Source organism: Phyllostomus hastatus, unplaced genomic scaffold (assembly GCF_019186645.2).
Source record: "Phyllostomus hastatus isolate PE091 unplaced genomic scaffold, TTU_PhHast_1.1 phas_scaffold_21, whole genome shotgun sequence".
Taxonomy (NCBI): domain Eukaryota; kingdom Metazoa; phylum Chordata; class Mammalia; order Chiroptera; family Phyllostomidae; genus Phyllostomus; species Phyllostomus hastatus.
Window position 1 is genome coordinate 39,829,292 of NW_025334017.1, and position 21,692 is coordinate 39,850,983.

General features: G+C 53.4%; 1 protein-coding gene across 1 annotated transcript; it reads left to right on the top strand.

The window, feature by feature from the left end:
• Positions 1-8,674: 8,674 nt before the first annotated feature.
• TRIB1 (tribbles pseudokinase 1) lies at positions 8,675-16,975 on the top strand. The gene is made up of 3 exons (XM_045861362.1): positions 8,675-9,795; positions 11,885-12,177; positions 14,593-16,975. The coding sequence occupies exons 1-3, from the start codon at positions 9,436-9,438 to the stop codon at positions 15,056-15,058; spliced, it is 1,119 nt and encodes a 372-aa protein (XP_045717318.1). The 5' UTR covers positions 8,675-9,435; the 3' UTR covers positions 15,059-16,975.
• The last annotated feature ends 4,717 nt before the right edge of the window (positions 16,976-21,692 follow it).

Below are 21,692 nucleotides of genomic sequence, written 5' to 3' on the forward strand. Positions count from 1 at the left end.
GTGTTCCATTGTGCAAATGCACCACAGCTTTTTAGCCGCTCACTTACGGATGGACATTGGGCTGCTTCCAGATCTTGGCGATTGTAAATAGCAGGGCGATGAACATAGGGGTGCTTGTGTTCCTTTGAATTAGTGTTTTGGTCTTTTTGTAGGGCCATATTCCCAGAAGTGGAATCGCCGGGTTATAAAGCAGTTACATGTTCAACTTTTGAGGTATCTCCATAGTGATTCCTACAGTGACCATACCAATGTCACTCCAATAAAGTCAATAAAACTTTTTAAAAAAGAAATTAATTAGAAAGAAAAGAAAGGAAAAGCCTCCTATCCTGTCACACTGACCCCGGCAGAACAGAAGAAGGGTCTCCGGTCGTCGTCAGGGCCCCTTGGCACGTGCCCCGACGCACTCCAGCTTGTACTCTGCTGGCGAGCCCTCAGCCCCGGTGTGGGGTAGGACTGTTCAGAGGACAGGATATGCTTTTTAAATTAGCACCCAAAGCTGTCCCACGGGCTGGTGAGGCCCTGCCTGTATCAGAGCTCCTCTCTTATCCAGAACAGTCCCAGAGTGTCCCAGTCATCTGTTGCTGTGTAACAAATCACCACAGAACATAGGGGAAACAATCCCGTGGGTCAGGAGCTCAGGAGGGGACCCATGGGGACAGCTGTCATCTGCACCGTGATGTCTGGGGGCACTCGGATGGCTTCCTCGCCCTCCCTGCTGGGACCCGGGCTGGGACAGGTGCAGACAGGCTCTGCTGGCTCTGTCCCCCGGAGGGCCTACCTGTGGCCTCTCCGGCACCATGTCCTCAGGGTAAATGAAGTTCTTGCCTGGCTGCACAGGAGCTGCATGGCCTTTTGTGACCCAGACTTGACGTCTCAGAGCAGTGTTTTCATTGCAGAGCGGTTGCGAACCCATGCAGATCCAAGAGACTCTGCCTCTCCACAGAAAACGTGGCAAAGAAGTTGCAGCTACACAACGTCTGTCTGGAAAAAGCGCAGCCATCGTTAGTATGATGAGAGTGGTCTGTGCGACATCAGTGCAACTTGGCAGGCAAGGAGAGTGGACTGGAATGAGCATGCGTGAACAATGATGACTTCACTGAACTCGTCAGTGGGGGCAGTACAGGCTGTTGAGTGAGCGTGTGTACTGTGTGGTCATCGCATTCAAAATGACTGAGTGAGCAGAGCAACGAATCTGCATCAGATTTTGTGTCAAGCTTGAACATTCCTCCGCAGAAACTATTTGGATGATTCAGAAGGCCGCAGTTATGGGCAACTGGTGATTGGCAGCTTCATCATGACAATGCTCCCACTCATGCATCATGTCTTATGCAGAGCTTTTTGGTGAAACATCACCTAGGTGACTCAGCCCCTCTACAGCCCAGATTTGGTGCCCTGGGACTTCTGGCTTTTCTAAAAATTAAATCACCTTTGAAAGAGAAGAGATTTCAGACTGTCACTGAGATTCAGGAAAATACAATGGGGCAGCTGATGGTGATTGGGAGAACTGTGTGAGGTCCCAAGGTGTCTACTTTGAAGGGGACTGAGATGTCATTGTCCTATGTACCATGTTTTTTGTATCTTGTATCTTCTTCAATAAATGTCTCTATTTTTTGTATTACATGACTGGATACCTTCTGAACAGACCTTGTCATTTTAAAACCGCCCCAGTGATTAATCTTCTGGACCTGGCTGACAGGAAGAAGCAGCCCTTATACCTAGGCCACCTGCTGCCTTTGGGTTGGGGGCACCTGTTCCAGGCTGAGGACCCCTCTCTTTTGTGCTACCCAGAGGGTCTCATGGGAAGAGAGGGTCTCAGGGGCACTTCTGAAGGCCAACTCAAAGGCCTCCAGGAGCCAGGCTGCTGATGCAGACGTGAGGTGGCAGGCGTGTGACAACTGGGAGCGGTGGGGACTGTGGTGAGCCAGAAAGAGCCTCCCTCCCTCCCTCCCTCCCCAAGGAGCCAGCGTGACTGCAGTGACCTAACAAAACCTGGCTGCAGACTGGATGTGGCCTGTGTTGTGACTCCTGTGTTGTGACTCCTGATGTTAAATAACTGAATCATGTCAGCCGGGGCTGGCGCTGGTACAGCTCCACTGGCTGGAGCGTCACCTTGTAAACTGAGTAAACCTGCACAGGCCTGGGTTGCAGGTTCGGTCCCTGCTCAGGGAGCCTGCAAGGAGTAACCCATTGATGTCTCTCTCCCTCCCTCCCTTCCCCTCTTTTAAAATCAGTAAGCATGTCCTCAGGTGAGAATTACAAAAAAGAATCATGTTGGAGGTGGCTCACCAAAGCCAGCAGTTTTCATGCTTTTCTTCCTCTAAAGCCGTGGAAGCCTGTTCTGAAACAAGTTCTTACAGAGACGCTTCCTGCGGGGCATCGGATGGAAACTGCAGTGGGTGGGTGACCTGGGATGCCACATCGACTTCCTGTTCTCCCCTCAAGGTGCTGCCGGGAAGCCCCAGGGATCCAAGGAACCCAATTTGAAAAACCGCAGTTGAACATCTTCATGCAAAAAAAGGGAAAGAAATGGAAACCCAAAGAGCGAACGTGACCTACCCAAATGCACCCTGGGAACAAGTGGAGGGAGCAGGCATCGAGCCCAGGCCTTTTCTGAAATGAAAACCTGCGTCCCTTCCATCGGTGATAGATGGAGTACCTTAGATGTGTACAACGCTGTACACACACAACAAAGTGTTTGCACACATACCGCTTTTTTTTTTAAGGTAAGAGGCAGCAGTGGGTGTGTGAAGAGGTGGGAGAGAGTTGCATTGAAGCTTCTGGGCATCCTTCATGGGGATCAGTACACCCTTCCACCCTGGGCAGTCCAGCCCTGCCCCGGCCCTCTTCCAGCCACATCCTTCCCAGCGTGGCCAGAGGCGTGCCTCTGTGGACCCTGCACCTGCCCATCTGGTCCAGATTCCAGGTACGCAAGACCTGGAATTCCCTGTCCCAATGCCGAGAACCTGCTTCTACAACCCAGAGGTCCATCTCCCCAAGGTGACCTGCTGGCCCTGCTGTGTGCACCTATAGGCCTGGGGGTGATCGAGGGAGGGCCAAGGGCAGCACTGTGAATGTGGGTGGTGTTGGGAGGTACTGGCTGGGATGTCTGGGCCGTGCCCCGGAGGCCCTACAAGGTGAGGGCTAAGACTGGGGTGGGAGAGAGAATAGGAATCGGGTCCCAGACTCTAGCTCGCACTCTTGTCCAGGGCTTGGAGTGGGGATGGGGGGGGGGGGAGCTTGCAAGGATCCAAGGTTTCCTGTGCGTGAGCTTAAAATAAAGTAATAGCCACATCCGAACAGAATTTCTCCTCATTGGCAGATTGGATGTAGACAGAGCAAAGTTTGGGGTCACCCTGACCAGGGTTCCAGTCCTGACGTTGCCACCTGCCAGCTGTGTGGTCTTAGACAAGCTAATCCACCTCTTTGCCTTTTGGTGAGTCTGTCAAAGGATGGTAATCACTATTTTGTGAGTCACTTTGAACATTAAACAAGAGAATAGGCAAGGGTCTAGCAGGTGGAAGAGACTTGGGAAATGTTCATTTCTTCCCCCAGTTCGTGGTTCCTTGTCTTAAACAAAGATATCGTCCTTCTTAGATACATCCCAGCTCTTTTATGGTGGTGGCTCATTTCTTTAGCATTTAGGGTCAGGGAGCGTAAGACACACTGTGTGTGGCTGTGAAGACTCGTAGACCGTGAAGGAGGGAGACGAAAACCGGGAGCCCAGGTTGCTCCCTGGTTGCGAATTCCCCAGCGTTTTAGAAGGGAAAGCACTCAGAACTTTCCAAATGCTGCCGCCAGACACCTACCTGGGCGTGAATGAAAACGAATCAAGCCCGAGCTCATCCGTAGCCCAACCTTATCCAGAGAAATCAATACAGGTTTCCCCACGTTACGCAATGTGTGATTTCCTGAAAAGTTGGAGATAAATCAATGTTTTCCCCGGTTCAACGTGGATCGAGCATCACGTATGAGCTCGGCATTATGCTGAGGCTACAAAGGTCACACACGCACGCACACACACACACACACACACAATCAGCCATGATTCTTGCTTCCTAGCAAGCCACATCACCATTGCACGAAAGGAGCTTGCTAATGGCATCGTGCGGTAAACTCTTTGATAAAGCCAAGAACCCGTTTAGTTCTTTTAACACGGAAAGAATTACTTTCTGATTGAGGTCCTATTTACTTACATATTTGTATTTGTCAGCTCAGATTTTCAGAGGAAAGGTCTTTTTCAGTTCGGCGTATGGTGAGCCGGTCACGAATATCTGCTGACTAAATGAACAGACCCCAAACCAAGGCCTACCCATATCTGACGGTCGAGTTTGTATAAGGGGAAATAACTCGAAAACACCTTCCGTGCCTCTGTACCTACTGGCTTCCATGAGAACCTCAGAGGGGAGGAAAGCAGGACGTTATCACGTCCATTTCACAGGTAAAACGACTGAGGCCCGCATGGAGCCGTTGGTTGCTTCAAATCAGCATCTGAAAAGTGGGATGGAAGTTGGGTCCGGACTTGGCCGGCGGGGAAAAGTCCCAGCAATGAAATCAAGACAATTTTAGCTGACTTGCCCCCTTGGCTGACCTGATCTCAGGCCCTGCCCAACAGCACCAGTCCATCCTCCCCGCTGGAGGCCCCCGAAGCTAAGCCCCATCTTCCCCTAAGAACTCACATCCTATTGCCTTCCAGGGCTGGACACTCAACCCTGAAATCGGTGCTGGCCAGTGTCCGCTTCTCTTCCGCCCGATGCTTGTTCTTCCTCTCATCTCCACGGAGGCCCTCCCTGTGGGGATCCTGGCCCTGAGCTCATGTATTTGGTTGACACTTAGCAGACCCTCCCTTTACAATGAATGCCGGGCCGGGGACTGGAGAGACACAACAGAATGAGACACGACCCCCGCCCCCTGTGAACACAGTCGAGGGGACAGGGCCCTGAGAGAAAGAGGACTCGGCAGCACCCGGAAGGACACGTAAACCTGACTTCTGTGCTGGTGAAATCTGGGTGGCGTTTGGAAGGATGAACAGCAGTCCATTGGGTTGGCAGGGGGAGGCGAGGGAATTCCAGTGGGAGCGCACGGCACAGGCGGCTGTGCAGAGGCGAGAACTGGCATGAAGGGTGTAGGGCCCTCCCAGGAGCTGGCCTGGGGAGGGTGGGAGAGAGGAGAAAGGCGAGGCTGGGAAGGGGAGTGGGGCCGGGAAACAGGACCTGCTTTTCCACACTGTAGTGGCTGGATTTTTATCTCAAGGTCTCTTGTAAGGTTTGGGACCAGGGCCTGACGGGGTCAAGGTCAAATTTTAGACAAAGCGCTCTGATGGCTGTGTGGGGAATGGATGGAGGAGGTAAAAGACGCATCTTGTTTTGTGCACCATTATACCTCCAGCATCCAGTAGTGGCACTGGCGGATGATGCGCCCAGGTACGCTGAAGGGATGCAAGACTGACCCAGTGGGAGCTTACTGCAGACACCCGGAGGGCCCTAAACCGAGATCACGGGAGTGGAGAGGGGTGGATGGGCATGGGAAAGGTGCAGGTTCTTATCGGCCAGGAAAACGGAGCCCAGGCCGGGACGTTCGATGGGAAGCATTGAATGTGGGTAACTCGGTACAAAGGTATTGCAAGAGCAGAAACAAAGTAGAACAAGACAACACGGTCCTGGAGGCAATCCAGAAATTAACAACATCAGGAAGCCACTGTCACCCTAGAGCTGGAGGTGAAAAAAGGGGTGTCTCTTGATTCCGGGAGCCAGAGTGAGCCAGGACCACGAGGAGGGAAGAGGTGCCACGGCTGCATCCCCCAGGAAGCTGACTCAGAGATGGAGGTGAGCAAACAGCGAGTTTATTAGGAAATGTTCTGGGAAGGGAAGGAGCAGGACCGGGCGGAGAGAAAAGCTGGGCTGGAGGCGATCTCGGGCCACCCCGTACGAGGGGTCTGAAGCTGGGATACCCTTCAGAGTCGGCCCTGGTTGGGGCCAGACCTTTACCATCCCATGACCGTCAGTCACGGGATGCACACCTCCTGGGAAGGCACTGTGATCGTGGGCAGGGGAGCTCTTCTCCTTCGAGGTGATTTTCCAAAACAGCTCCCCAAAGGCACTCAAATCCAGCAGCTGGGGGCACTAAATCCTTCAGTGCTGGGGTCGGGGGAGAATCTCACAGCACATAGCAACAGCCATACAAAGGGGCTGTCTAGGGGGGCTGGGGCCACAGAGGAGGCGCAGCCAGTGCCCGAAGCGGAGAGAAAGGAAGAAGCAGCCACTACCCTCTCTTCCTCCCACTCTTCCATCTCCGTCCAGGGTCTCCCACTGGGCAAGCTGGGCTGGAAGCCGAGGGGTAAAAAAACAGGAGAGAAAGTTCTTATGAGAGGCAGCTCCAGGGAGCTGAGCAGGTGAAGGCAGGGGATGGTTCTGACAGCCAACAGGTCTAAGATGAACCCAGTGACCCACTGGCGGTGGGGGACAGGACACAGGCGGGTTCCAGGGGAAATGACTGTCAGGGGCTCTGGTGCCAGGGGTCTGTGGTGGTGACACGTGTCTCAGAAGAGGCAGTGAAGGAGGAACAGCACACCTTGGAGGAAGATGCTGATGAGCCAGGCTGAGCCTGGCGTCCGAGTGCTGCTGTGAAGCTGCACTTGGGGATCCTAAAGGCTGGCACAAAATGAAAGACCGTAAACCTCTCTCCCAGCCACAGGACTAAGGGCAACCTCCTCACCATGGCTTTGGAGCCTTCCACATTTCCCCAAAGGATCCTTTCAGGCTCAGCTCCCTGTTTCCCTCGCAGCCACCCCGGCCTCTTTGCATCAGCCCTGCCCTTGCCCACATCCCTGGCCACTCACCATTCCTACCCGCCCTGGGCAACTATCTCACCACCCACACATCCCCCAGGTCAAATGTTTTTTTTTTTTTTTTAAAGATTTTATTTATTTATTTTTAGAGAGGGAAGGGAGGGAGAAAGAGAGAGAGCGAGAGAACCATCAATGTGCGGTTGCTGGGGGCCGTGGCCTGCAACCCAGGCATGTGCCCTGACTGGGAATCGAACCTGCGATGCTTTGGTTCACAGCCCACACTCAATCCACTGAGCTACACCAGCCAGGGCTTCAAATGTTTTCTAGACGGAGTCCTCCCCAACTCCTGTTCTCCTTACAGGTCATAATCCCTCCTTTGAGTCCCCACCAGTGAGCACCAACACTTCCTAGCGATCTGACCACAGCGAGTAACTTAAATAAATCTTTGCAGGCTTTTTCTGTGAAATGGGGCCAAAGATAACCCCACAGCGTGGGGTTATTTGCAACGCTGAAGTTAAGTAGTATGTGTAAAGTGCCTAACACATTATGGACCTCAACTAATCTATTAGCATTATTTTAATTTTCATCCCTTAATTCCCAGCGTCTACCCCTTCTTCGTAGGTGCATGATTAGTGTTGTTGAATGGAGACACAAAGATTTATCCTTGGGTTTTGACCTGGTTTTAGCCGACGCGCAGACACCCTCTGATAATAGTTCTCTATGTTGGGTGTCCAAGGACTCCAAAATGACCTGTTTCTCTCATGAAGGAAATGAGATTCTTAGGGGTTTTTTTTTTTTCCTTTTTTTTTTTCATGGAGCTTTGGGCAGGGTCTGGCACGCATTTTGTGCTCACCCAAACCACATTGCAGGAATGCACGCACACGAGACTGCAGGGTTGCCCCTGGGTAGCCAGTACCATTGTCTGTGGCCAGAATGACTTCCACACCCCTACGTGTCCACCAGGGAACCAGGACTGGCACCCGGGCCCCAAACCCTGTTGTGCTGGCTGGGGAGGGGGTAGGAATCCGGCGGCGGCCACGTGGGCCCCTTCCGCCCGCTCCCCACATCCTTTGTTTCCCACCGGCCGCGGCTCAGGAAGCTCTTTCTGCGAGTCACCGCGAAGGGGCGGCCAGGGAGCCTGGGGAAGCTATTTCCGTGCAATCCTGGCAGGCGGCGGCAGGCGCGGGAGGGGCGTGGAGGTGGAGGCAGCGCAGAAGGCCCAGTGTTTGCTTTTATTTCATCCAACAGAAGGTTCTATTTGTGGAAGCGAACAGACGCTGGGGATTAGAACTGGGAGGGGGCAGGAAAAGAAAAAAAAAAAGCCACATCCACTACCACGCACAGGTCTTCCCCGGAACTGCCGCGTGGGGGTGAATGACTGGTTCTGGAATTCATCACCTTTTCTATCCTCCCTTCCTCTCGCTGCACCCGGGCCTCGCCGGCGCCTACGGTTCCAACCGTTGGCTCCAAGGCGCGGGGCGGTGTGGGGGGGGGGGGGATCCCCGGGGCGAAAGGCTTAACGGAGCAGCACCAGCTAGCTGCGGGTGCGCGGAACCGCGGCGCGCGCGCCCGCAGACCTTTGTGCTAGGTGTGAATGGGGAGCGCGCACCAATCCGCGGTCGCTTCCTTCCCCAGGCCCCGCCCCCCTGCCCGCCCACTTCCCGGGGACCCTGACGTCACGGGAACTTTTCCGCCGCCCCCTCCTTCAGCCTGTGTAGCTGAGCTCTCTGCCAGCCGGAGTGCGCGCGCCGCCTCCTGCCCAGCCCAGCCCAGCCCCGGAGGCGCGTGCGCGCGCCCTAGCCGGCTCGGACGCACCACCTGCGCCAGAGCGCGCGCTACCCAGAGCATCCCCAGCGCTCGGGCCACCCCTAGCGCCCCCGCGGACCCAGCTCCACCTCTGCTCCCCCCGCAGCCTCCCCCTCCGCTCCGGTGATTGCTCGCTGGCGGCAAGGCCCGAGTCGTCGTAGCCACCTCATTGCACAACCCGGCTTCCCAACTGTTTACACAGCCCGGCCTGTGAGTGTGTGTGTATACAGCGTGAGTCACCGGGAGGCGGAGGAGGTGGAGGAAAAGGAGAAGGAGGAGTGCACTGGCTGGGATCTGTGCGGCGCACACACTCACTCACACTCAGTCACTCTCTCCGAGTGCGTCTCGTTCGCTCATACACACGCCGGGAGCTCCGGAGCGCGTAGGATCCCGAGCGCCACCGAAAAGTTGCTCCGGCTTTCGCTCTGGACTTCTTGCTTTGGGAAGCGCATTTGATTTGCGTTCTGCGGAGCCTGCGGGATCCTGTCCTCGCGTCTCGGGACCGCGGGAACTCCGGCCGCAGCCGCTGCTGCCTCTGAAACTGTCGGCAGCCTTGACAACAATAGCGGCGGCCGCTCCCAGCGAGGTGCACCCAGCCGGTGCTTGCCAGAATCCGAAGACCCGAGCCGGCCTCCGCCCCCGGACGCGCGGCCAGCGTGGTCCCCGTGTGCCACCAGAGCGCTCAGGAGGGGACTCTTGCTTTGCCCCCTCCGGGGGCCGAGCCCAGCTCTGTCTGCAAACTCCTCGAGGGCTGGAGTAAGTCGCGGCGCCCGCGCCAAGCCCGCAGCGTCTCCCGCGCGGATCCCAGGACCTACAAAGCCGGGACCATCCCGTCCCGGGGCGGGATGCGGGTCGGTCCCGTGCGCTCTGCCATGAGCGGCGCCTCGCAGCCCCGCGGCCCGACCTTGCTGCTCCCGGCCGCCCGGGGCGCCCCGGCCAAACGCCTACTGGACGCGGACGACCCCGCCGCCGTGGCGGCCAAGTGCCCGCGCCTCTCGGAGTGCTCCAACCAACCGGACTACCTCAGCCCCCCTGGTTCTCCCTGCAGTCCTCAGCCTCCTCCCGCCGCGTCGGGGTCTGGCGACGGCTCCGGGAGCTCGCCGGGGCCCAGCCGTGTCGCCGACTACCTACTGCTGCCCCTGGCCGAGCGCGAGAATGTGTCCCGGGCGCTGTGCATCCACACGGGCCGCGAGCTGCGCTGCAAGGTAGGCGCCCGGGGGTTGGAGCGTGGGGCTTGGGGGGGGACGCGGTGGCAGGCAGTGGTGCTTGGGGTCTCACCCACTGGCGCTCGGGAGGGCGAAGGTGCCACCAACGCTTGAGCTTGGGGCACGGTGGGTAAGTGACTTGAGCCGGGGGAGGCAGTGTTTGACCGGGTTCACCCTTTGGGGCGACTGAGGGCTCCCCCGTGGACTGATACAATGGAGAGGGGTCGGCAGTCCGGAGGAAGTGCGGTGTTCAGTTGCTTTCTCGCTACAGTATTTTCTTAGCGCCCAGTGCGGCGCGTGGCGTTCCATATAAGTTATGGAATTGAAATGGATTCCTGGGCCATGCCATTCCCCTTCTCTCATTCTCCTCGCTCCCCCCGCCTGTGTCCTGGAAGGACGCCCTGCAGCGGCTGCCTCCTTGGAGCTTCGAGCAGCCGGCAGCTCCCTTGCCCGGGTGTCAAGGCGCCCGGGCTCAGCTGCCGGTGTCCGGCTCGGGTCTTGGGGATTCCGGCTGGAACCCGCGCTGGGACAAGAACCCCATTCTCCCTAGAGAGGAGAGAGAGAATTCTGAGGGGGCCCTTCCAGCGCGGGGGTGGAGGGGGATTTGCCCCGAGTAGAAATGTTGCAAAGCCCACACCGGCTAGGATTCCTCGCTTCCAGTCCTGTCTTTGTTTTCCGGCCAGCGATTTTTTTTTTTCTTCTTCTTAACATAAGGGATTCCATCCAGGAGATACAACTCCTGGAAACCGGATCCTCCGCGTGCTCCCACAGCGCCCGTAGACGCAGACCGTCCCCACAGCCCACCCTTCGCGAACCTCACACCCCCGGCTCAGGCATCCCTGAGAACTCTCTGGGCGTCTCCTTTTCACCCGAAGGATGGGGTCACCCCTGTTAAAGTCGCTCTTGGGTTTCCGCAACTCACCTGACCCTCATCCAGCAGCCCCCCCCCCACCCCCCGCGAACTCTCTTGGGCTTGTTGCTGCCACCTAGTGTCCGACCTGAATGAAATTTCATGCTCAAGCCCAGCTGAAAAGGGGGAAACCTCTTTTCCTCTCGCCGGCCGCGGGGGCCACGAGCTGTTTTGGGAAGAGTATGTGTGTGCAGTGGGGTGCGTGGCGTGGGAGGGGGGCAGCAGAGAGGTCTCTCTAGCTGGTGGCAGAGCAGCCAGGCCTCAGAGGTGGGGTGGGTATGGCCATTGTGCAACCCCTTCCAGTTCCTCTGAGCAGATAATAGCTGAATCCAGATGGTGACAGCCCGTGTGTCACCGTTTCCAGTTGAGTCCTAGGATATGAGTAACCAAGCCAAACAAAAGGCTCTTAAAGAGACCAGCCAGCTTTTGGGAGGAGACACTATCCATTTCCTGGGTGAAGGTGGAGGTGGGAGTCGAGGGGTGTGGAGAGATAAAAACAAATAGGGAAAAAAACCCCAAAATCTATGGAGAGGATTCCATATTTGCCTGGGAGAATTTTCACTCAAGGCTGCTTATGCCCCAGCCAGACGGTGGGCAGGTTGCTTAAGGCCGCCTAGTCACAGTCTTCTCCCTCCGAGTCATCAGTTCCTTCTGACTAATGACAGATCCCCCGGTTCTCCAGTCCTTGCTTCTACTTGGAGGCTGCAGACTCCACAGTCAGCACCTTCTCTGGGCTGAGCACTCTGGCTTTGCAGGAGGCCATGCATTTCCGGGGCCTGCTCTTCAGCCCCTGAAGACCCCCCAGGGGGCAGGGAGGGGCTGCTATCAGCAGCACCAGGTGTGGCACCACCTGCCAGGTGGGGAGGTCAGCAGCTCTCTGGAGCTGATGACCTCATGGAAGGTGACAGCGTATAGAGAAGGCAGTTCTTTTGAACCTTCCATATGGTGACTTGTTGGGTATTGGCTAGCCCAAGGTCCTGGATGTTGCTGGTTTGGGGTGGTAGGGGCCACCCCAGTTGCAAAAGGCAGGGGGGTGGTTGCAGAGATAAGGGGGGGAGTAAATGAATGGACCCTACCATCAATCATAGGCCCAAAGATTGAGAACTGCAGCCCAGCCTGAGACTTTGGAAGTGGCCTCTGCTTTCCTTGCCTCCTAAGCGGGTCGCCTTCTCTCTGCAGGTGTTTCCCATTAAACACTACCAGGACAAAATCAGGCCTTACATCCAGCTGCCGTCACACAGGAACATCACTGGCATCGTGGAAGTGATCCTTGGGGAAACCAAGGCCTATGTCTTCTTTGAGAAGGACTTTGGGGACATGCACTCCTACGTGCGAAGCCGGAAGAGGCTGCGGGAAGAGGAGGCTTCCCGGCTCTTCAAGCAGATTGTCTCTGCCGTGGCCCACTGTCACCAGTCGGCCATTGTGCTGGGGGACCTGAAGCTTAGGAAGTTCGTCTTCTCCACGGAGGAGAGGTGAGCAGCCTTCACAGCCCCTCCTGGGGCCTTTTGGAACCAAAACGGAGGTGCAGGCGGAGCAGCTGGGTGCAGCGTTGCGGTTCAAAACCACACCGAGGGCTCAGCTGTCCCCAGTTCGTTTTTAGAGGCCCTCTCCTGAGGAGCCCTGGCCAAGGTCGGCTTACTCTGCATGCGTGTGGATGTGGCTGGGGGACACCTCGGTGCTTTTGTGGGGTGTCAGGTGATGACAGGAAGCCCTCCCCATGTCCATCCCAGGATCAGGTTTATTCTCCATTGTTTTCAGAAAGGTCATTTCTTCTGGGGTGCAAATGTCAACCTGCCCTTCACACCCTTGACTCCTAGAGGAAGTTTTCAAATCCTTGTTTTCACCGAGTGGGTGTGGCTTTTTTTTTTTCTTGTGCCTAGAAGGTATAACTGAGCTCCCTTTGCAGAATTCTGCCCTCCTCTGCACCACATTTCTGTTCTGTCTCAGGCTTGGCCCCTCATATTTTTTTCACATTCTCCGGTGACTTTTTTGGACATCTTATTTGGCTACGTATTCAGAAAATAGCCACACTGCATAATAAATGGAAGTTGGCAGGAATCAGTTGCTAAATATAGATCACAGCTTACCTCATAAAGGACAAGATGCGCTTGATAAGAGAATAATGAGACCTTAAGATTCAGAACTGAGGTTTCAGACAAGAGAATTCAGGAAGCCACAGGAGATAAACCTTACCTGATTTCAGGAGGTGGGCCACATCCCTTGTGAATTAAAAGCAGTATTATTTTAGAGAATTGTAGAGGTGGCCGTGAGTTATTTGGTTGTAGCTGTTTATGCAAGGCTGACCCTCCCATCCCCTCTGTACTTTCTTACCCTTAACTCCAAGTCCTTGAAAAAGTCCCAGGTTGAGTTACCAGAAAGCATGGTTTTGTACCTGACCTTGCAATAATTATTGGAACATACTGATTAGCAAAGACAAGCAGAGTGTTTGCAATGGAGAAGTTTCTAATTCCTGGCACATGCTCCTTTCAATATGGTGATGTATTTTCTGAAACATGCCTTTCACACCTCCTTACGAGCTTTTGAAATCCGCATTGCACAGACGAATGTCATGTGCGTGAAGTTTGGCAACCCGAGGGTTAAGCAATGGCAAGCTGACGCTAGCGTGTAACCAGCACAGGTGCAGGGTTTTAGTGCTACAGCAGCCAATCAGGGGCGGACAGTGAGGGTTGAGTCATATTTTCCGTTTACAGAACCAATGGGTATTTTACATAACGACGGGGAGGTCAGGCTGAGGACATACCGAAGTTAGCACATGCATACTACACTCCAGGGAACAGGAAGGCAGGAAGATTAAAAAAAACACACACCAAAAAAAAAAAAAAAAAGCCAACCAGACCTTTGAGAGGAAAAGGAATTGACCCATTAGCCAGCAGCAAATGTTTGCGTTTAACTTCACGAGTGACTTACTGAAACAGGGCTATTTCTGAGAAGCAGGGAGGGGCTCGGGCTGCCACCGGAGAGCAGAGGTTTCCCACGTGGGGTCCAAGAGACCTGGGTGGCTGGGTCTGGATAGGGAGGCCCCTGCAGCTTCATAACGGAGACTTTGACGAAAGGTTTCCAGACTTCAGTTGTCACCCGAACAGATAAGCCCCCGTGGAGAGTACATATGCTCAGGTGTTGGTGTTCCATGCATGCAGATGTTTTAGGACCCCTGCATCTTTCAAATTCAGCAGCTGCCTTTGGTTGCTCATATAACCTCTCTGTCCAGGCTAAGCGTTCTTTGCAATTAAACGCCTTAATAAATGCAATGGGCCTCCCTTGCAATTTCCCCATCACAGTGACACGGTTTGGACCCAGGTAGATAGACTTCCCTCCGTGTGTGTGTATCAGTGTAAGTAGGAGGGTTGACAACCTGTGCGGTAATAATAGTGACTTCAAGTTCCCTCCTCTGTAATGCAAAGTGTGGGTCCAATAGCCCTGGCTGCCGTAGTGGGATAAGTTCTGCAGCTTGTAGGATGTTCGGGCCCTCCCTAAAGAATAGAATGTCGTGCTCTTCTCTGATAGCTTCTGTAGAAAATGTCAGCATTCCCCGGAGACCAGCTCCCACCTCGGCAATGTGTACTCGTGAGTTGTGTAAACCCTGGCAGGAGATTTCTTCTTAGCTCTAGCGTGATGACTAGTATTGAGGACTTTGCATCATACACCCCATCCCAGGCGCTCTCTCCACACTCCGCAAATGTTTACTGCAGTTTGTATGGGTTTGTGGAATCCTGAATCTGGTGCTTGCAGGGCGCTGTTTGCTGGGTGGAGGGGTAAGCGGCATTTCTTGGGCCTCGGCAGTGAGCGCCTGTGGGCACTGTTATCAGGAAGGCTTTGTTTTTCATAGCAGCTGATCTGGAAGTAATGGCTTGTTCCCTCTCCTGCAGGACCCAGCTCAGACTGGAAAGTCTGGAAGATACCCACATAATCAAGGGGGAAGACGACGCCCTGTCAGACAAACACGGCTGCCCAGCCTACGTGAGCCCTGAGATTCTGAACACCACCGGGACCTACTCCGGAAAGGCGGCGGATGTTTGGAGCCTCGGCGTGATGCTCTACACTCTTTTGGTGGGACGCTACCCCTTCCATGACTCAGACCCCAGTGCCCTGTTCTCCAAAATCCGCCGGGGACAGTTCTGCATTCCTGACCACATTTCCCCCAAAGCCAGGTGCCTCATTCGCAGCCTCCTGAGGCGGGAGCCTTCCGAGAGACTCACTGCTCCCGAGATCTTACTCCATCCCTGGTTTGAGTCCGTCTCGGAACCTGGGTACATCGACTCAGAAATGGGAACTTCAGACCAGATTGTCCCAGAGTACCAGGAGGACAGTGACGTTAGTTCCTTCTTCTGCTAATCCCAGAAACCTCAGAAACCTCATAATTCTCACACATGGCATTTCCTTTCCAAAGATGGACAGGCCTTTCAATGTGGTGCCAACCAGATATGTGATGGCGTAAAGACTGCGGCTGCTGAACTCGGCGGCAGGGCGCCCCTCTGACTGGCGGTGAGGAGCGACTGCGTTGGTGTGAGCAGTGTGCAACTCTGATTGGCTGCCCTGCAAAGCCGTTCCCCTTCTTCGGGAGCCCTCGCCAACGACCCTTGGTCAGATTCCGGAGGGCCTGCATCTTTTATAGGTGGCAAAGAGTATGGATACCCTACGGCGTGTGGTCAGGTGGCACGAACATTCTCAAGGGAGAGGAAGTGAATCGCACAATGGCATTTGGAGCAATAACCTATTTTAACAGGGTGAATAATAATTCGGGCCAATAAACCTGCCATCTTTGAACTTGTCCTTGGTAGCTAGACTTTGGCTCCCCTAGCTTCTCTCATTGGAGAGTTCTTCGTTTTTATTTTTATTTTTTGGTTTGGTTTAGCGCTCACCCTTTCTTCACACATTTTTAGCGCCAACGCTGCGCCTTCTGGGGGCAGACGGTGGTAGCAACGGAGAAGCCTGCCTGCACCGCGAACCCAGACTCTCTCCTCTGGCTCCCGCCAAGACCTCGTTTGCACTTAATGCCTTCCTCCTGACCTTGAAACGTCTCCCGCCTTCACCCTAAAAGCACTTACCAGCTAACAGTAGAACAGTGTCACGAATGATTGGAACTCCTGGCTATTTCAGAACTCTGAGCTCAGACAGAGACTGCAGATTTATAAAAATAATTGGAGCACTTGGAGACTGTTAGCTTTTTTTGGTTCTTCTCAACTACGTTAACATTTATCCTTTGCTTTTTTTTCCCCCCCTAAGACCATCTCAGGGTGGAGTGTTTTTGTCTAAGAGGAGAAAGACACGGAGTCTCCCCACTCCCCTCTCCCAAGAGCAAATGTTAAACTCCAGAGAAAGTGAATTTTGGATGGTTCTCAGACCAGGTTCCAGAATTGTCCTTTAACCCTGCCGTGGACATGGTCTGCCCTTGGTATTGTGTATGTGTCTGCAGTTCTGCATGATGGGTTGTTAATATTTCAAACGTGGCGTGAGGACATCTGTGTAATCCACATCTGGAGGAAATAGCAAACCCCACAGCTCTGCAGTCAGTAGGGACTTTAAAAGTCCTCTGGTCCAACTTCTCTTCCTGCCACCTCCCAATGCAGAAATCCCCTCTTCACCTTCTTTCACAACTGGGAATCCCGTCTCTGCTTGAATGCTTCCAGAGACGGGAACTCACTCCCTGCAGAAGAGAGAGCTTAGCAGAGAAGCTGCAACCTGCATTCAGAAACGAGTCCGGGTGACGTACCAGTCAGGGTCCCGGACAGGACTGAAATCAGGTGGTTAAACGGGTAAATCAAACATACTGTATTTTCGAGAAATGGCGCAGAAACGGGCAGTCATCCCTAAGGGCTACGCCTAGGCAAACTACTAACATGGATTGTTAAGAATGCCGTGTATACCTCATGTACTGTGTACTTTGTACATATATTTTACCTTTTATACATATGTCCGATACGTTTTGTCGTTTTGGCGCTGAGGCTTGTTTTGTTGTCTGTGTCTGTCTGAATAACCTGCGTGTCTGAAACCACGTGAAATGTGAATGACTGTGGGCAATAGTACCTTGACGGAATCATGGGACTCGGAGAGGAGGGAGGACGGAGGCCTCTGTCGCACTCACGCTCTCGTGGTCGCCCGACTGTTGTATCTGTGATACGTTACCCGGCCGAGGAGTCCGGCCGGGACAGCTAGAAACACTAGATCCTTCCTGTACATGTGTATATATGTGGAGAGTGAGATGGCTGTTTTTGACTTGTAGAGAAATTTTAATAAATCTGATTTCGTAAATCGGTGCAGAGAATTTCTTCCGAGTCCAGCCCGCCTTTGCCTCGTGTGAGATGCTGGGGGTGGGGGTGGGGGGGCAAAGGTTTGGCCTCAGGGCATGGAATCTCACGGGGGAAACATGTCCGCAGTTGATGATGAGTATGTATGATTATTATGTTTGAGTTTTGACAGAACCCATTCCCTCTTCCCATGGGAGTGGGCAAATTGATCTCGATGGGTGAAGCTGCTTTGGCGAAATCAGGTTGGCAAGGGCTATAGGTCGAGTTTAGAGTCAAGAAGCATTTGGAGAGGAGCATACATGGATACGCCTTGAGCTGTAAGAATCCATCTGGCCTATTTTAGGGCAGGGATCCTTGAGAACTTGATGAACACTATGGCCACTTCTCAGGAAAATGTGTATGTGTGTATCCAACAGAATTTTGCTGTAATTTCAGGTGTCCACATATAGCCCTGAAGGCATCCCAGGCTTCTTGTTGAGAACAACCTTCTCCCCAACCATTACACTTAGTTAAAGCAGCTAATTGAGGCATTTCTTTTTTTTTCTGTAAGTAAAAATGGAAATTAAAAGAACTTAAAGACATTTTTGAATCACAAAGGTAGAGAAAGGATTTCAATTTCATGAAGTTTATAGTTTCACTATTATATCAAACTCTATTCTAAATGAAGTCAATTAGCATCTAGAGCAATTTGTTTTTCAGCCTTTATATTGGAAAATGTGACACATGTACAGAAAAAAATGCACATGTGAGAGTACAGCTCTGAATTTTCACAGACTGGACACACTGGCTTAAGCAGCAGCCGGATCACGGGAACAAAACCATGCCAGGACCCCAGGAGCCCCCCCTGCCCCTTTCCGCCCCCCGCCAGGCAGCCCTCCCAAGGGTTGTCACCATGGGACAGAATTTTTGCTCTTCATTCCCATCGTAAAGACTACAGTGAGGGCTAAGTCATCAACGTTAGGCGTAAACGAGGAAGGAGGCAGGCAGAAGTGACAGATGACACGACCACCCTTTTCTAGGCCTCAGGCTGAGATCGCCCAGGAGTGCAGACCTACCTGTGGCACCAGAGCAGGTGCCACGCAGGCCTGGTGCCTCGGGGCCTCAGGGAAAGGAAAGGGGCATCTGGGAGAAGGTGGGAAATGGCCGAACGCCGGGGTGGTTTAGAAGCGGAGAAGCTGGGGGTTGCTCTAGGCCCATCCCGTGAATAAGACCCCAAAGCCCCTCAATACCTGGGGCAGCCTCTGTCTCAGAGCATGCACTGGAGCGTCTCCCTGCTCCAAGGAGCCCGGACGGGACTCGGCATAACTCCCGGGGCGCACAGCCCACCAGTGCTCTGGACTTCACCGAGCTTCTTACTCTAAGGGTTTCAAAACACTTTGCAAGCAATTAAGGTTACAACACCTCTTTGGACTGTTGTTGCAGGCACTAATGGGGAGAAATATGGGTCAGGATTGGCTGGAATGACACGTGACGCCACAAATCCGTACATTTAATCTCTTCGAAGATTGGAACAAATCTGGGGCGAGCACAACCACTTCCATTTAGAAGGCTGGAATGCGAATGGTGAGCTGAATGTGCTGGCTAGATCGCTGATCTCTTTCATGTTCCCCTGTGTCCTCCGCGTGCTTGTCATTAGCCTAATGCAAGTAATATACCAACCTTCTATTCACACTGAACTTTCTAGAAGTTTCCCTCCCCCACTTCCTCTCACCCTCCCGATAGTCAAGTGAATCAACCAGATCAAATATTATTGGCTCTCTTTTATAGATTGAGAGAATGGAGGCTCAAGTGTTTTCCAGTCGCCTCTCAGGCATCAACAGCTCTGAACGGGGACATGAACTTGGGTCTTTGGACTCTTCCCCCGAGATTTCTGCCTCCGCACACCACCACAACAGATCTGGGGAGACTGGCGAGTGGAGGGTGGAGCAGGAGCACGGGCGGGCCGTCGGAATGCCAGAATGGATAACCGTTTTGCTACAGCGTTTGTAATTGCTGTGTGCTTACTTCCGCCATCACATGGCAGCCTCAGCTGGTACGGGGTGGGTGTATCAAAGTCCAGTTCCAGGCAATTCCAGTGATTTGAACAAAAGCATCTGGAATGACTTGGCTGTGCTGAGGCAGATGAAAAGGCTTATAATGATGCACTTTTCCGATACAATGGCCCAGTGGGGCTGTGGAGGCGGTGTATCACTACAGCCCCAAACACGCATTGGAACACCCAAGAAAGGACAGAGTCTTTCGATGTGGTCACAAGACGTATGAGTTTCACACTAAGTAAGTGAGCAGCTCATGGAGAAATTTGTTGATCCTGGAAAGCCCAGTAGTGGGGTCGCTCTGCTTCGGGCCTGTCCGTGGCATTGCTAGTTCCTTTCACCTTTCGTTAGTCTAGGATCGATGTGCTTCGGGGGTTTTGATTGCACTTCGGGCTTGAGAATGAGAAGCTCGTACCCCAGCTTTGCTCCGGCCGCGCTAGGTCTCCCTGCGGCTCGTGCACACTGGGCTCAGGGAGTTGCTATGGCGCTGGAATTGAACTCCTCCGCCAGAAACGAGCGCTGCCAGAGAATGTGTCCCGTGAATTTCGATGGCCCTTCCGCCTGGCTTGCGACGCGGCTTCTGCTGCCTTCCTTCGGGCAGCTCACACCCACCGGAAAGAGCGCACCTTAGCGGACGGAGGTGCATTGCCTGGCATGGTTGGGCAGCTGGCTGCTGTACAATCACCATTTTTCAAAATTTTAATTAATTAATTAATTTCTCACCTGAAGACTTTTTTCCCATTGTTTTTGCAGAGAGAGGAAGGGAGAGAGAGAAACATCAGTGTGAGAGAAAACATCAGTTGGTTGCGTCCCGCATGCACCCAGACTGGGGATGGTAAGTGCCTGGACTGGGGATCGAGCCCACAGCGAGGCATGCACCCTGCCTGAGAAATGAACCCATGACCTTTTGCCTATGAGACAATGCTCCAACCAACTGAACCACACCAGCTAGGGCAATAAAAACAATTTTTTAAAGAGTAATATTTTCTCTTATCTCTCCTTGTCTTCAGTTGTTTTTAAACTTTTTTTTTGTTTGAGGATATATCATTTTATCTCACAAATCCACTTTATGTATTCGCAGAGTTGTTTTTATTACTACTGAAACTTACATGCAAACAAACTAATCGGAGGTCGGAGTCCAGACATAAAGAAATGGGTGTGTACTTGGCACACATTTTGTGTTAGACGACCGATAGTGGACTCGGACCCAGTGCGGGTCTCTTCTTTATCCCCCAGCGAAGTGCCCTGTGTGGTGGGCACTTTGTTCCCATTTAACAGATGTGGGTGCTGAGACCCAGAGCCTGAACAGCGTGGCCAAGGCCACGCAGCTGGTGGGCAGCTGGGTTGGACTCCAGCTCAGGCCGGTGTGACTCTAGACCTTTGCCCCTTCCGGTCCTGTGCTTTCCACATGGGTCCGATGTGTTGGTCCAGCAACGTGCTGTCTCGTGTTTGGAGCAGCCGTTTTGCCGGTAGATTTTGAGCCAAGAAGCGCACAGCATGCTGGGCCGGCCGATTCGGTCTATGATTCCTCCCCTCTGAGATGGATCAGAATATGCTCATGGTACACTAAGGGCCACAGTAATTGCTTCACGTGAGTTAGCAAATGCACCCCCCACAGCACCCTATACAGCAGTGTCAGTATCCTCTTTTTACAGATGAAGAGTCTAAGGTTCAGAGAGGGTAAGGGTTTTGCCTCAAATCACACAGAACAGAATTCACATGCTAATTAACACACCCAGGGCCTTTAACTGGGCAGGCTAGTAAGCCTTTGTTTTCAGAACTGGGCAGAGACTTCATCAGGGATTTAGTGATGCAATGTGGGATCCTGGACCAGGAAAAATGCCGATAGTGGGAAATAAGAGGGAGATCCAAGTGAAGTCTGGAGTTTAATTAACACTGGCGTGCTGTTGTGGGTTTCTCAGTTGTGATCAGTGTCCCGCGGGATGTCAAAGGGTAACATCGGAGGAAATGGAATGAAGGATGCGTGGGAACTCTCTGTGCTATCTTTGCAACTTTTCTGTAAATCTAAAATGATTCCAAAACAAAAAGCCTGTTGAAATAAAAGATTTAGTCTCCATTTGCCCCATTTTCAGCCAAGGGAAGCCAAGGCTGAGACTGAGGAAGTCACAGCCAAACGGTGGCCAGGCCACTCCCGACCCGGCACCGCTGGGCCGGCCCTGGCTGCTCCCGCGTCCTGGGTGTTGGCTGGTGTGCGGTGGGAGACCTTCCGGAATGTGTCTGGAGGCGAATGAGGTGAATGTGTCAGGACCGTTTCTTGTCACAGGACATGGCATTTGGAAAAATGAGTTTCTAGTCTGACCTTTAGCTCGGTGACTCTGTGAGCGTCTCGTCAGTCCCCTCCTCCGGTCAGGGCTGGTGGTCAGCCACCGCCCCGTGAGCCAGCCTGAGGGCTGTGCATCCAGCCATGAATTTGAATTCTGTGCATCAGTAGCTAGAAGGAGGCTTGAGAGTGAGCTCAGGAAAACGTCCATGCGAGGAGTCTTGGCCTCAGGTTGAAGAGAGAGGAATGGGGCGGGGGCCGGGGCGGGGAGGGGCAGGGCAGGGCAGGGCTCAAGTCGGCTCCACACGGATCTTCCCAATTCCAAGAAGAGGTTGTCCGGCCTCTGGGAAGTGAAGAGCCGCCAACTCTGCTCCCTTGGGGTTTGCAGCAGGGCTCCCCACCTTCGT